Source organism: Podarcis tiliguerta, assembly GCF_965153285.1.
Source record: "Podarcis tiliguerta genome assembly, chromosome: 17".
NCBI classification, from domain to species: domain Eukaryota; kingdom Metazoa; phylum Chordata; class Lepidosauria; order Squamata; family Lacertidae; genus Podarcis; species Podarcis tiliguerta.
In genome coordinates, this window is record NC_139550.1 from 21,039,574 (window position 1) to 21,055,800 (window position 16,227).

At 41.3% G+C, this 16,227-nt stretch overlaps 1 protein-coding gene across 2 annotated transcripts in view; it reads left to right on the top strand.

The window, feature by feature from the left end:
• Positions 1-10,636, top strand: part of BRD10 (bromodomain containing 10) — a 33,620-nt gene extending 22,984 nt beyond the window's left edge. For both annotated transcript variants that reach the window (XM_083419242.1, XM_083419243.1), the window contains 4 exons: positions 427-516; positions 4,114-4,229; positions 4,801-4,979; positions 6,150-10,636. In XM_083419242.1, the coding sequence (XP_083275368.1) occupies positions 427-516; positions 4,114-4,229; positions 4,801-4,979; positions 6,150-9,787 (4,023 nt within the window). In that variant the 3' untranslated portion in view covers positions 9,788-10,636. The remainder of the gene's footprint in view (positions 1-426; positions 517-4,113; positions 4,230-4,800; positions 4,980-6,149) is intronic.
• The last annotated feature ends 5,591 nt before the right edge of the window (positions 10,637-16,227 follow it).

Consider the following 16,227-nt stretch of genomic DNA (forward strand, 5'->3'; position numbering starts at 1 on the left):
AAAATACATATAAATTTTATTTGCATGCCACTTTTTCATAGTTCAAACCATGCTCGAGGTGGCTTATAACATGAAAAAAAATACGTAATTCAACACATATCAAAAGTAGCCATAAACAATAAATAAAATATCAAAAAAATATACAGCCAGATTGAACGAATTCCATATAAATCATAATAAAGATAAAAAATTAATATCAATAACAGCAACAGCTCCCATAAGCAATACCCCAGCCCAAGAAAATCTTTAGCAGCCTCAGCTGTTGTAGCTAGAGTCAGTCAAGGCTCCCTCCCAGGCCAGGTGGAAAAAGACCTGCAAGGCAGACTCATTGACTTCTGAATAAATATGTATCAAATTTTACTGAACGTATTATATATTTTAAAACTCCCTGCTTGATTATGTTATCTTTCCCACCTCTTATTTCAGCTTATTTGCACTAATCTTGATGAACTCAGGGAATTAATTAGAAAAATTGAGAATGAACTCAAAGATGTGGAGAATGTTAAAAAGAAATCGGTATGTCTACTTTTTTCTTTTTTTTAAATGCAACATGTTTGGATGGATTATCACTTATAGGTATTTTTGATTTGTGCCTTCCCCAGGTGAATCATGGAAAACTTTTTAAAAGTTTCCACTGTGGCCTCTTACCAGCTATTAGGAAGAACAATAGTGTTTGAGCAATACTCTAGGGCTTTTTTAGTCAAATAAAAGTTGGCTTGTGGCTAACTATGAAGACCAGTGGTTCCTGAATAGCCAGGTATTTCAGACCCCCTGTTTGTCAAAAGCCAAGCCATGAACTCCCTACTTTTGAAAAAAATTAATATCTCTATGGTAGCTTTTGTTGTATGAATGGTACTACGGACACCCCCACACACACCCCGTCGGTCATTGAGAACCGCTGCTGTAGACAAAGGGCTGTATGCAATAAAGTTGCCCGTTCGTGCAAGGACTTCTGCTTGCACAACGGAACTTTCCCTCCTTCTCAGTGCTCCAGGTAGAAGTTCTTGCACAAACAGGACAACTTCATTGGATATAACCAATAAGGTGTTCCTCTTCTTTACTCTCACTGCTGTTTTGTGAAGTGCTGCCCTTTATCTAATCAGTTGAATTTAGGTTGTTACCTTGCTGGACGTATCACGTTCATATGATGCCTAGCAGCACACTGTTCCAGTTTTGCTTCCCACCCTGAATCTAAGAGAAAACCATGTGTGAGCCTATATGTCATCTCATATTGTATTAGAGTGAAAGTAGACTTAGTCATGCTCCATGGCTCTAGGGATATGTGGATATAACTTGTATTCTGCTCAGTGAATACTGAGATAACCAACTGGGATATCATCCAACTGAATTACAAGAATTTTGAAAGAATTGTTAGAATGATAAGACATCGAAAGGTTGATTCCAAAGGTATGCAACTATTCACGGTTGTAAATGGCTTTTAGAATTGCCAATCATGCAGTCAGGCTCCTGCAACTTTTTCAGTAGTTACAGGTTCAGAGAAATGTTCCTGCTGCTACTTTACTGTTAAGTGGAAGAGATCTGTTGAATGGGGCAAAGGTGTGTATTTGTGGCAAAACTGCTGCCCCAACCTGCTTGTTTCATAGCTATTAACTTGCTCCTGTGTACTGTATATGTATATTTGTATATGTGTCATGGAGTTGCATGGGTTGGAACTTGAAGAATAAAAAATTTAACTGGACAGTGGAACTTACTCTACTGAAGAGTAGTTGATACATCTTTCTGTACTTTTGTTTTGTGGTAGAATGTAGATTAACAGGTTAATCATATGCATGTTTACTCAAAAATATGACTTCATTGAGTTTTATGGTACTTGCTTCCAAGTAAGTGTGCCTAGAATAGCATTTCAGGTGTAAAGTCCAGCAGTCTTTTACCTAAGCACTTGAGAATCCATATGTACAACTTCTGCCTTCTTTGTGTTTACAATATGATAGAAATTGCAGGCAAGCTCAGTCTAGTTAAATATTAATCCACAATAGTTCTATATTGTATTTGTTTTCCATACCTAATCTTTCATCCAAGCTCCAGTCTATGTTTTTCTTACCTTGCATTGCTGACAGCTCAGTTCACAATACTTTTGCTCTAAACACTGCTTTAAAACACACACACACACACCTTTCAATTCAATTAAGTCACCATTAGGTTTTTGCAGGAACAAGATGATATTCAGAACTTAAAAGCAGGACAGTCTCATTTGGGCTCAAATCCTGTATCTGTTGAACCAAATGGATTTAAGATTGTTCTGTTAAACACACATGAGCATTTAAACCTAAATTTAGGGTCCTGTCCATAGCTGTCAACTTTTCCCTTTTCTTGCGAGAAATCCTATTCGGAATAATGGAATTTCCCTTTAAAAAGGGAAACGTTGACAGCTATGATCCTGTCATGTGTCATTGCCACACCCAGGTCTGTGTTGATTTGCTTTTATTAATAAATTTGCTTCAAAAATTTGTCCTCCTTTCAGAGGCTTCATACGCAGTATTAAATTCCATACTCCGTCTGCTTTTTAAATCTATTATCATTAGGGCTGGGCGATATCATCCTATGCCCTTTTAAAATGTGGGGGTTGGGTTTGTTTTTATTTTGAATATATATTTTGTGGTTTTATATTTTGATTTTGTTCTGTGAACCGACCTGAGACCTCCAGGTATAGAGTGGTATATAAATTCAAATAATAATAGTAATAATAATAGTAATAGTTATAATAATAATAGTAATAATAATAATAGTCAGCTTTTCAGCATCACAATGTATATCACCAGTGATACATCACAGTGTTGAAAAGTGGAGGGAGGAACAAGCTGCATCAGCCCCGCAAGGCACCAGGGTGAAACTGCCTCAGCTTCCTTGGCGGGAGTTGCGGCAGTTTCACCCTGGCTGTTCGCGGGGCCAATGCAGCTTGTTCCTCCCTCCGAGCACCAGGTGCTGGCAGCGGAGGGAGTCAGGTGGAGGCAAACTACACCCACAATATACTGCCAATTGAAGGCACCATCACACTCTGGCACTCAAACCGGTCCTGGGCGATGTATCAATACATCACCCAGGCCTAAGTTCCATATTTTTATGTTCACCTTCAGATTTTCTGGACCATTCTCTTAGATTTCACTGCATACTCCAAAAGGAATTCAAAGGGCTCCCTGTAACTGCTGATTGGCAGTTAAAGCGACCTCTTTTGAACTTTTGACAAGTGTCAATGGCCTGCCATGGCTAGGTGAAGAATTGGGAATCTGCTAAGAAAGAGGTATGGAAAACAGCAGAGATAGGTCACAGATATGTTGAGCATCTAATTCATTTAAATGTCAACATATCTGCTTGGTTCAAATTTGTAAGGGAGCCTACTTGGCCCAGTGGGTCAGTTCACTACCGAGCGACAAGATGGCTAACAAGTAGTGGCGGCAGGTCAGTTGACGTTTCAGTTCAACATCTGAAATTAGTCATGAGCTGTAACCAAACTGCAATCCGCTGTAATCCGAAGTACTTTCAGATTAATGGCACAGCCCTGTGCACGGCAACCCAGACGTATACTCTATTTATCTTCTATTGTATAGAATTACAGCTTAAATCATCAGACCTGTAGGTAACTTTGTCCTAGGAATGAACGGCTGTTTAAAGTTTCAGAAAAAAATGGGCATTTCTTAGTTGATTTATTTGCAATCTAAATAAAGATGTTTTCACCTTAGCTTTCTATTTGTGACATTTTGAAATATGTATTTTTGCTTAAAAGGACGTATCTGCTAGCTCCTGCAGTTTTACACTTGCAAATATGTTTTTGGGAGTAGTCCAGTGCCACTCAATGGAAAGGTTATTTTTGAGGGGCATAAAATTTCACAGTAATTTACCTATGAGTTACTTTTCTCCTGTTGTGGTTTTCAGTGGGAGCCGTTTTTAATTTAGGCATTTATTTGTATATTCTCTCAATGCTGGTCACATCATAAAACAGATTAAAAGAATAAAACAGAAACCTCTGGTCTTACCATTATGAAAATAAATTGGAGGAAAGTCTGTTGATATATTGTTGTACTATGAAAAGATTGTACTGTGTATCTTTATCACATCCAAACGCACTACAATAATGTCCTATTTTTATGTATACAGGGAAGGTGGTATCACCGAAAGCAAGCTGTAAAAGAACTACACTGTACTCTGCTGCGACTGCTCAATGAATTGCTACCATGGGAACCAAAACTAATGAAGGCTTTTCAAAGAAACAGGTAATTAGCTGTTTTAAATAATGTGAAATGTAAGGACTCTGCACCAGTTATCTTGTTTTGTGATTGTTCTCGTGGTAGACAAAAGAAGCCTGACATTTTAAGGTACTTCCCACCTTAGACAGTGATGGGTCTAGGTAATTATGTCACCAGATCTGTGTCTCTAGCCAGAATTATCCAGTTTGTTTTCCCCCCAATGATTTTGTTATTGCAAATTCATTAAAGAAAAAAGAAAAAGAGAGACTGAGAGAAAACAAAGAAGGGAAGAAGCACAAGAAGAAAACCCCGTCAGCTCACATGAATGATACATTTAAACATCAATAAACATCTTAATTTACACATATAGATCAATGTGCCGTCCAAGTATTTATCCAAGCAAAGTATGCTCAAATGTAGCAGTGACATTAGGGTCATCAGACCATTATGTAATAAATGGTGGATATTTATCTTTCCAGGCTTGAAGTAACTCTCTTAGTGACCATTTAGGCTGTGTAAGATCCTTTATTGTCCTGCCATCGCCATACAGCAGGAATATCATGTCAAAGTCATTCTTTCTTGTGATGTTTTGTTGAAGGTCTCGGTTAAAAAAGGATTATGATGACTTCAGAAAGCAGCCAGATCATGATAAATTTACAAGAGAACAGTGGACTAATGAGGATGGTGAAGTAAATACTGGCATGGAGGTTTCCAGTAAAGCAACGAGTGAGTCCCCTGAGCACAACGAACTTCTGAAAAGGGATTATACAGATACAGGTAAGTCCTTTGCTAGTCATTGTGAGTGCCTAGTCCATGCATATAGTTCTTATTTTAGTCAGCTAGAGAGTTTGAGTGGTACAACACAGGGCACTTCAGCCCAGTTCCCACCATGAAATTTGTGGGGTGCTTATTTATTGGGGGGAAACCCAGCAATTTATCTAGCTTTAGGGTCTCATGAGGATTTGAGCAGGACTGAGCACAGCTCAGTGCACAGGCTGATTGAAGCTATGCTCACTCATTCCTGTGAACAGTTGCTGGTGCCTTCTTTCCCCTGAAATCCAATAACTTACATTTGGGGAAGAAGAAAACAGAGAGGATAGTCCCAGTAGAAGAAGCCATGGCCCGGGGAACACCTGCTGTCTTCCCTTTTCCTTCCTCCAAAGGTGTGTTCTTTGGTTTGGGGAAAAGGGAAATTAGCAGAGGCAGAGGTTTTTGAGTACCCTTTAAGCCTTTTGCAAGTGTTCAATGGGCACACTTGCAAAAGCTCAGCCTATTTCAGGGTAAATGGTGGGATGTTCATGAGTCGCCACTATTTTTTATTAAAAGACTTTCCAACTTAAGCAGTGTGGTCTTTTACTAAAGAAGCTTTACTGTCAGTTACAACGTAGGTCTCTGAATTTAACATCTTGGAAAACCTTCACAATTTTATTTTGTAATGACATACACACACATATATACATACACACACACACCCTGCGAAACTGCTTCTAGCACATATACAAACATAATAAAACATCAACCATTAATAGTAACAATGTGATCCAATCTAAAAAGTCACAATAACTTTAAAATAAACAACTTGTATCAAATAAAGCAATATTCAACAATCCATTAAAATCTAATAGTAAACAGTAAAAATAACATCAGCAAATAGTAATTAAACAGTATTGACTTCCTAATGAGGTCTTATACCGGTACAGAAAATGTTAGAAAATTAAATTGGATATACATTAAGTTACTGTCTTCTGAAACTGTGTAATTAGCAGTTCTTGATGAAATAAATAAATAAATTAAGAATATTCTCAGAACCTCCTCCTATTGGTTGGAAGGGTGGTGTAAATATATTTTACATTGACAGGGCCTCCCTCCACCAACAATAAAGTTCATAGAAACATTTTAATTTAGCTTTTTAAAACTTCCCTTTCTTTTGCTTTCTTCTCTCTCTAGAGGACATGAAACTGTCAGAAATGGAACTTGCTGCAGGAAAACCCAGACTGTTAAGGAAAGAACTGGCTTGCAAAGAAATACAGAAGATGGTGCCTAAATCTTTTAAACGCCAGTCCAAGCAAAACAGTTACCTAGATGATAGCACAAGAGAGTTTTCACCAAGGAAAAAGCTGAAATTAAGCACAGGTGATACCACAGTCTATGGTATGGAAAATGACTTGTCAATTGATGGTGGCTTGAATAAACCTAAACAAACAGAATCCTCATCTTCAGAATCATTGGACACGACAGACTCGCCACCATCAATATCAAGCTTAATAAAAGGGACCAAACCCATCCAGGCCTTGCTTGCTAAGAATATTGGGAACAAAGTGACCTTAACAAGTCAGCTTCCACCTGCTGCAGGTAGAAGCATTTCTACGTCTGAAAAACTGATTATGTCAACTATAGGTTCTTCCCCAGTCAAACCAGTGTTGCCCTGCCAGGCCAGTTCCAAGAGCCCATTACAAGTGTTATACAAAACACCCGATGGCCACTGCATGCCAATAGACTTGCATAACAATTCACTGAAAATTCAGGTGCAGCCTGTGGCCGATTGTAAACCAGGAGAAAAAACCACAGGAGAGAAACTCATGCAGCAGGTCCTTATTTTGCCTAAAAATTTCCTTATCCACCACAGAGAGGGTAAAAGTGTCGCAAAAGAAATTCCGCCGTTGCAGCAGAAGACTAATGAGCAGCACCGTCTCTCTCTTCCGCAGTCAACAGCTGTCAACACTACTTTAGCTCCTACCTTTCCAGCTTCGGTTATAAATGCTGCTACTGCGTTTCTCCCCGGCACAAATTTTAAAAAGAATACTACACATTTGCCGCAAGGAGCTAATGCAGCAAAGGGTCTTTCGGCGTTGCCCTCTGTATCAGCCACAGGCAACGTGTTGGCGTCAGTGGTGAAAATGAGCCAAAGTGAGACTACTAAAACTAAGACTGTTGTTTCAGGTACCTCATTCCCTGTCACTTCATCTACAGTTCAGGCACTGACAACAACACTACCACCAAGTGTTTCTTCTTGCACCAGCGGTTCCTCCCCAAGACTAGCATCCCCGCAGAAAAGTGACGCCGACGAACCTAAACAGGAGCTGAAAACAGTCTGCATCAGAGATTCGCAATCCATCCTTGTTAGGACGCGAGGTGGGAACACAGGAATCGTTAAGGTGCAGACAAATTCAGACCAGATTTCCCCTAGTAACTTATCTCCGGGTTCCGTTTTCACATACGCACCTCAGCTTCAGGCATTTTTAGTGCCAAAATCCACACAATTGTCAACCTCTACCTTTTCGGCTGCGACAACAGTCGTATCTAATATCCCAGCACTTATCCAGTCCTCTCCCACAACTTCTGTTTCCATTCCAGCTGTTCCCAGTGGTGTAAATCAGGGAATAGGGAAAAACATGATGTTTGCGTTTGGGCAACCAACGAACAGTGCTACGGTGGGTCACGGAATGCAAAAAACCTCTCCCACTTTCTTATCTCCAATGTCATCATCTAATATTGCCATGCCGGCACATCCTAACAGCTCTGGTAATGCAAATAGCATTTTGCCAGGTAATAGTGGGCAGAATGCCATATGCACTACCCAGGCTTCTTTTATTAATCAGCAAGCTGATGTAAATAGTATGAACTCTCCGGTTACACAGCCTGAGGCCACACCTATAAGCAGTGGAAGTGTTGTGAGTGGCACTCAAATTCAAAAACTTATGTTGGTCACAAATCCCCCCCTTCTTCCCGCTTGCGGAACTGCAGGAGTCAACCTCGTCCCTGCTCCAACATCCACTGGCATTACCGCCCCGAAACTGGTTTTCATTAATAGACCACTTGCCAATATTCAGTCAAATACCGGTTTGACCGCAGAGCCCTTTAAACAGACCTTCTCTCCTTCGATGGGAAAAGCATTTGTTAAAAGCACAGAGCAGCCTCAGTTAGTCCTGATTCCATCTACCGTGGGAGCATCACTTAAAGTTAATACATCGCCAACGGTTTCTCAAATAAAAGATGTGAAAATAGGACTTAATATTGGTCAGGCCATCATAAATAGCACAGCTAATGCACCGAGTATTCCACCAATTAGCATTATACAATCGGCAGCTCCCAAAGATGCGGAAGAAAAAAGTAGCCAGGGTGTAATTTTGCCATTGTCAAATGATGGTTTGGTTCCTCTGTGTTCGAGCTTGGCAAAGAGTGTTACACCAGTCGAAGAGTCTCTGAGTCTTACAACAAGAGCAATTTCTACAGTAACAACAACAACATGTTTAGATGCTGCTTCTGTGGCATTGAGTGGAACCACTTCTGGAACATGGTCTACTGCCTTGGCTGGTGGAACAGATACTTCAACAAAAGTCACACCCGTTTTAACTACTCGACTGCGTACCTCTAACGTTGGAAATACTGTAGCTATATCTACTGTGAAAACGGGACACCTTGCTTCATCAGTACTAATTTCAACGACTCCACCAGCTCATCCAAGCTTGTCATCTACTTTTCAATTGCCAGGTACAGTTGCCTTGCCCAGACCTGTGAATAGTGCCCCCAAAATGATACCAACAGCTCCTCAATTGCCAGCAGTTTCCCCTGTTGTACAGTGTATGCCCCTTTCGAAAGCTCAACAATCCACACTCGTTCAGTTTCAGTCACCCAGAATTCCAGCTGCAGTGCCAACAAATGGAAGTGCTCCCAAACCTCAAACTGTATTGGCCCCCAGTCCACCAAATACAGGTAAAATTGTTAGCTTTTCTAACTTAGTTTCCCTACCTTGTCAGCCGCTGCCTCCTAATTTTGTAAAGCCAGCCCCTGCTTTCACTTCTGCTCCTACTGCCGCCACCACTCAGACTGTTCCAGCTTCACCATCTATAGCTGGCAATGTAGGAGGACAGCTGAACGAGTCTTGTGTTCAACAAAAAATAATTATTAACACGTGTACACCTTTGGCACCTGGAACTCAGATAATGATCAGTGGCACTCGGTTCATTGTTCCACCTCAGGGTCTCGGAGCCGGCAGCCACGTCCTTCTCATCTCTACAAATCCAAAACTTGGCCCTCTTTTAACTGTTAATAATGGCCATGGGCTTCAAGGTGTATCCCATGCTTCTCCTTCTCCCCAGAAGACTACACAAGTGTTGAGCAATGCATTAAGCTGGCAGCCGTCAAAACAGCCTTTGAAAAGCTCTACCAAAATTGTGAACGCTCTTGGGACTGCAAACCCCCTGCCAATTGTACATGCAGCGCCACAAGTTGCAAACAGCGCCGCGAAACCAAGCGCCCCATCTTTTGCAGCAACCTTGTCTGCGCCTTTGGTAACCACCCGGCCCGGCGGTCTAGCTAAAACGTCTTTGGTTTGTGCCACTCACACTGCTAACTCACAGTTGCAAAGCAGTACACCTGTATTACATCTAGACACATCTATAAAAAAACTGATGGTCAGCCCAGAAGGAGCCATTCTGAATGCTATAAAGACTCCAACATCGAAATCTTCCTCTCTACCATCGTCCTTCTCTCCTGACTTAGTTTCCACAACCAGGAGTCCTGCCGTTGTCTTCCCTAATTTTCTGAAACCCAACATAGGCGTGCCTAACACAGCTGCATCTTAAATGTAAAGTAAATGAGCCCTTAAAATGTTGGAGCATTCTTTTGTGTATGAAGTTAATTTATAATTGTTTAAGAAATTCTTCTGATATTTGAAACATACCAGACATGAGGCTGATGTACATGAACCCATGGCATGTGATGGCTACATTTGAGCACATGGAAGCCGCCAGGCAAAGAACTGAGCTGTTGTGCATGTTCTTGGGAACTCACAGGCTGAATAGATTCAGATTCCTCACATCAGATGTATCGGCTGCTAGTTTGCCATTAAATTGGGAGCTGCCACATGCTCAAATTTTAAAACGCCTACCATCTACCCAAGGGTTTATGGCCATACTTGATTTTCTAAAAATTACTTCATATTAGATTGCAGCTGCTTACAATTTTATTTTTAAATGGTGAGGAACCTCATCCTTAAAATACTTTTCAGACTTATACTTTCAAAGGGTTTTTATTAAAGTGGTCAGAAAAGGCCGTCTGTTAAGGTGTGTTGTAGAAAGCAACGTTTAATTTTTGGTTAGCACATTTACAGGGATATGTTTCTTCTTCAAATTTAGACTTCTCCATCTTAATTATAAACACAGTACACTTTTTAAAAAAAATTACTTGGTTCTCTCTCTCTTTTTTTAAAGCATATTTATGCATTGTAAAAAATGCAATCTATGGTGTAAAATTGTACATATCCCTGACTCCCTAACAGTATGTACTAAACTATGTGTAAAAAGAACTACTCTGTCTTATTTATGTTTTGTTTACATAATGTATAGTTTTTTAAGTATTTTAGTAATTTTGGACAAGTGTACTGTTTAGCAATAATGCAGAAAAATCTGCATGTAATAAACAAAGTTGCCGTATTTCTTTGATAATGTATCAGTTTCATCTGGAGAAGAAATACTTGATAGCACAGGGTTATGGCATGTATGGGCATTAAGAAATTATTATGTTGGGATTAACAGAAAGGTTGTGGTCCTAAGCTCAGATACTTAGACATAAATTCCATTAAAACTAATGGGATTTTTTGCCAAGTAAAAGTGCCCAAGTTTGTGGTTTCCCAGCTTTTGAATTCTTTCTCTTGCTCTTTTGTGCAGCATTTGAAACTCTCCCCCCCCCCCCCCCAGCCTATACAGTTATGGACATTTGAGCTTGTTCTATTTTCACCATTGCGACAGGGAGTGGAAATAGTCCTTTTTCCATTATCAGGAAGAAAAAAAGAAAGATTGCCGGATTTGATTGCAGATCTGTTCATTGTGTCAAAGGCATCGAGGGGTTAAATGTTAACAAATACTTCAGCCTTTATATAAGTGACTGCAAAGAGAAACTAAGAAAAGGTTTTCTAGCAAATATGGTGGATGGGGTGGGCTACAGATGCTGCAAGCTGGAAGAATTGGGAAATTGAATCTTATGTGAGAAATTGCTGAAATTCTGAAAGCTCCTTCCTGGTAACAGATAAGCCTGGGACAAGGGCTGCACTTGTTAGAAGGATGGAAGATGAGTAAAGAACTGGATTGCCTGTTTTAAGAAACTGAACTTAAAGTTGAATTAAGCAGCAAGCTCAGGAACTGTTCTCTACATAAAACAGTTTGAAATGTGCCCTTTCAAAACTGAACCTATCGGAAGGGTAGAAATCTAAGTCATGCTTATTCACACTTTGCTTAATTTAGTTGGGCAGGATTTTATATTTGCAGGGCTAGGCTGTCTTTAGCCAAGTCTAACTGGGAGTATCAGCCAGAACTGGCCTAAACATTCTTCCTCCAGGTGTCCTTATTTTACCTCGAACTTTACAGTAGGCAATGAGCAATAGCCAGGTTTTCCTCTTTTTTTTGGTCTAGTGATAGCACTAGAGTTATCATAGAGATTCATGTTGTGGTAGGTGACTGTCACTAAACAAATGTTTTTTGTTGAACAAAAATTAAAGATTACGAATTGTAGAGAATGCTTAGGATTTGATAATGTTTTGTCTCCGTAACGATTTCTGTAATATAGATCTTTGAAAATGCTAACATTTAGAGCCTGTCTCCCCTTCACTCAAACCACTAGGACTTCCAAGCCATTTGTAGAAGAGTCTCTTAGATGTACATCAAACTCTGCTTCAGGCTACATCTAGCATACCTTCGGGTATGCGGGTATATTCTGCAACATATTACTGACACAATAGTTTCACTTTTTTGCTCTGTGCTGCTTGCCCAATGTTACCAAATCACTGCTGTCTACTACTGGCTCCAGCACAACAAAAGTGGTGTGTGTGGGGGGGGAACCCCCTGCAGAACATTTATGAGATTTCAGCATATGGTTACCAGACGTACCCCTTTCCCAGGGACAGTCACCGGATTTTCAAATCTGTCCCCGGACAAAACCTGTCCCCGGGCAAAATCCATCCCTGGAATGTCCTCTGATTTCATTTAATGTCCCCGGATTTATATTTTAAGTGTTGTAGATTTATTAGAAGGGAATGAATGTTGCGTGATTGGTTCAACGGCACAAGACACATCATATGGGGACTTCTGGTGAGGTAAAATGGTGGGCGCCACGGCAGTGAGCAGCTCCTGAAGCCAGCCAGAGCCAACTGCGCTATCAGGCTGACTCTGGGCTGCTGAGGCTGCCGCTGCTGCTGAGGGGGAACCGGGGACACCCAGCGCATCAACAGGGAGAACCGCTGACTCCCCTGCGACCCAAATCGAGCTGGGGGCAAGAGCCCCCAGCCACCCAGTTGACTGCCCAGCGGCGCTCTGGGGCCAGGAAAACCCCAGAGCCGACGCAGGGAGAAGGAGGAGAGGAGAAGAAGGAAGAGAGAGAAAGAGGAAGGAGAAAAAAGAGGGGAGCCCCGACCTTGGCGTGCAGCTGCTGCCGCCACCGCTGAGAAGGAGAGGTAGGAGAGCTCCAGGAGGGCAAGGACATGTGGCCGAGCCCAGGCCCGACCCGAGCCTACTCCACAGTGGCTAGCGCTCCAAGAGAGCATGCTGGGGCCCAGAGGAAGGCCACGTGACAGAGGAGACCACAGAAGAGAAGATACTACTTTTTTAAAAAAAAAATCACCTTTTTTAAATAACTTTTTTTCTCTTTTTTTTAAAAAAGTGTCCCCAGATTCTTGGGGGGGGGGGAATGGTAACCTTATTTCAGCAGGAAGTTACAGGATGTGCACTGACTGGAACAAGCAATATGACTGCCCAAAATGTTGCTGGCACAAGCAGTATTAAAAGCAGGATTGTCCATAACTTCCACAATAGCATAATCAGCACAAATCATGAATGCACAATGGAAAGATTTGTTATTGCTTGATATGGAGGGGAATGGTTGTTGAAATGATTGGAGGCAAAGTTGTTTGATTAGAGAAAAACCATTGCTGACATTCTGTAATAATAATAGAGAATGAAAGTCCCTTTTCGACTTTTTGTGTGAAAAAGAGAATGAATGAATTTGAGACACTTGGGTCTGAAGAATGGAAAAAAAATATTACTTAACAGGAAGTAGAATGGTTGTGTGTCAATTTAGAGTGAATGTTTTAAATAATTTATTTTATCTACTAACAGATGCAAAATCGGAAGTCCTTTTTATTTGTCTGTCTTCCTTTCTTTCCTTCTCCCCCCCCCTCTTTTTTTCTCTTTCGTTTTTCCATTTGGTGTCCTTTGCTCTGGTCCATTATTGAAGGTGATAGATGGTTGGTGGAAGGACCCTGAGTGAGAGGCAGGGAAGGGAAGACCTCCCAGGACGAGAGACTGGGGGAAGAAAGGAAAGCTCCCAAGTGGGACCTGGGAAGGCCCACCACTTTCTGTGGGTGACAAGGATTAAGATCTACCTTTGAGAGACTGCATTTCCTTTTTCCTTGCTCTTTGTTTTTATTGAGATTAGTTTATTTTATCTTATTATGAAAAATAAAATCTCACGAGGAAAAGTGAATGCACAGTTAATGGCATTCAAATAAATTTAACTCAGAATAGATGCATTGAACTAGGAACATGGCTAAATTTGGTTCATTAATTTGAATAGATATACTCCTGAGTAAAACTGAGTTGAATGCCACCTATAAAAATTATGTCTGTAAGTGCCCTTTCTATCAGCTCTCAACTCTCCACTCCTTGGTTCTTGGAAGTGCCTCTTACTTTGCCTTGATCTTTTGAGTACCTTAATGGCACGGAATTGATGCTTTTGAATTCTGGTGCTGGAGGAGACTCTTGAGAGTCCCATGGACTGCAAGAAGATCAAACCTCTCTATTCTGAAGGAAATCAGCCCTGAGTGCTCACTGGAAGGACAGATTCTGAAGCTGAGGCTCCAATACTTTGGCCACCTCATGAGAAGAGAAGACTCCCTGGAAAAGACCCTGATGTTGGGATAGATGGAGGGCACAAGGAGAAGGGGACGACAGAGGACGAGATGGTTGGATAGTGTTCTTGAAGCTACCAGCATGAGTTTTACCAAGCTGTGGGAGGCAGTGGAAGACAGGAGTGCCTGGCGTGCTCTGGTCCATGGGGTCACGAAGAGTTGGAAACGACTAAACTACAACATCAACAATGGTATGGAAGGGAGGTTGGGTAAGAGGGATACTGCAATTGTACGCAGACACATTCATGGATATTTGTACCTTCCCTGAAAGTCAATACTGTCCCCTAGCTGCAAAACTGGAGGTCCACAACCAGAGAAATGTGCTGCACCAAAGTATGTTGGTGCTCCATTCTTTCCATGAGTTGCTGTTTGGTTAGAGAAATTATCTGTTGGGAAAAACCCATACCTTTCACATCCTGGTTTACAGTCCTTGTTCTTGTCTGCTACTTTGGCTATCTTCACTCTTTGTTTGCAATGAAACAGAATGTTATAGTAGACATGGTAACTTCCTGATGCCACACGGTAATGATGCCGAGGGCAAACAAAGCCTTTCCATTTCCCCACCAGCATTTCCAACATTAGAGGTACACAGTTGGTTTACTGCCAAGGAAGTTAGGCTGGCACTCTCAAAGAGCGGATTGGGTTTTACTGCGGTCAAAATGTTCACGGAGCACATTATCTTTCACCCCATTTAAGTGCAACACCAGTATTAACTGCACATTAGCTCCCCTTAGCTGCTCCTGGTAATGGCTGAGACCAATTACCACTATTAATTTTATCATGTATGTGCCACAATTTGCTTGATTAATGTCTTCTACCTGATTGCACATTTAGTATCATCAGTTCCTTTACAAAAGAGCAAAAGCAAATGTGGACTGTTCAAACAGAGTCCAGTATCTGCAAAGATTTCCTGCTGCGTTGATAATAATAAAATATAATTCACTCACAAATGTAACCTGATGAAGAATAATTCTCATGTTTCAGTTACAATCAGATTAATTGAATTCGTAAAAATCGTTTTGGACCCTTTTACCTTTGCTGGTACTTATCCCAAACAACCGTGTTGGCATGCTCAACAGTTGCAAAAATCAAATTGGGAAAATGTACTCAGAATTAATAAGTTTGGTTTATTTGTATACAAAGCTGAAGAGAAATCCACCTCCAGGAAGTGCATTGGCTGCTAGAGATACATTTAGAAGTTTAAGGCAGGCATGGCCAAACTTGGCCCTCCAGCTGTTTGTGGACTACAAATCTCATCATCCCTGACCACTGGTCCTGTTAGCTAGGGATGATGGGATGTAGTCCCAAAACAGCTGGAGGGCCAAGTTTGGTCATGCCTGGTCTAAGGAACTGCCCTGGGTGTTAGAAACTCAGTTTCACTCACCCCCCAAAAAAGCAGACAAAACACACCCAAAAAACCAGTGGGTGCTGAGATAAGTCTCACAGGTTGCCGTGGACACCATACAGAGCCCAGGCACAGTCTATATGCTCAGTGCCTACACTATAATGGCCTTGGTACTGGAAGCATATGCTGAAACAATTGTATAGGATAAGTCTTACTTGGACTGCAACTGCAGTGCTATGGGACAGGTAGTTTAACACGTTTTCCCATGTACAGTTTCCTTGGTTTAAGCCTCTCCAAGCAGCTATTGGCTTTGGAGCAATGCTGGCACACAGATACAACACAGGCAAGTCCAGTGCTTTTTTTCTATTTAAAAAATGTTTAGGAGTACTCTTAATAATAATAATAATAATAATAATAATAATAATAAATTTATTTATACCCCGCCCATCTGGCTGAGTTTCCCCAGCCACTCTGGGCAGCTTCCAACAGAAAATACAAGTCTATTAAACATTAAAAGCTTCCCTAAACTGGGCTGCCTTCAGATGTCTTCTAAAAGTTGGGTAGTTTTCTCTTTGACATCTGGTGGGAGGGCGTTCCACGGGGTGGGTGCCACTACCGAGAAGGCCCTCTGCCTGGTTCCCTGTAATGGCTTCTCGCAATGAGGGAACCACCAGAAGGCCCTCGGTACTGGACCTCAGTGTCCAGGCTGGATGATGGGGGTGGAGACACTCCTTCAGGTATACTGGACCGAGGCCGTTTAGGGCTTTAAAGGTCAGCACCAA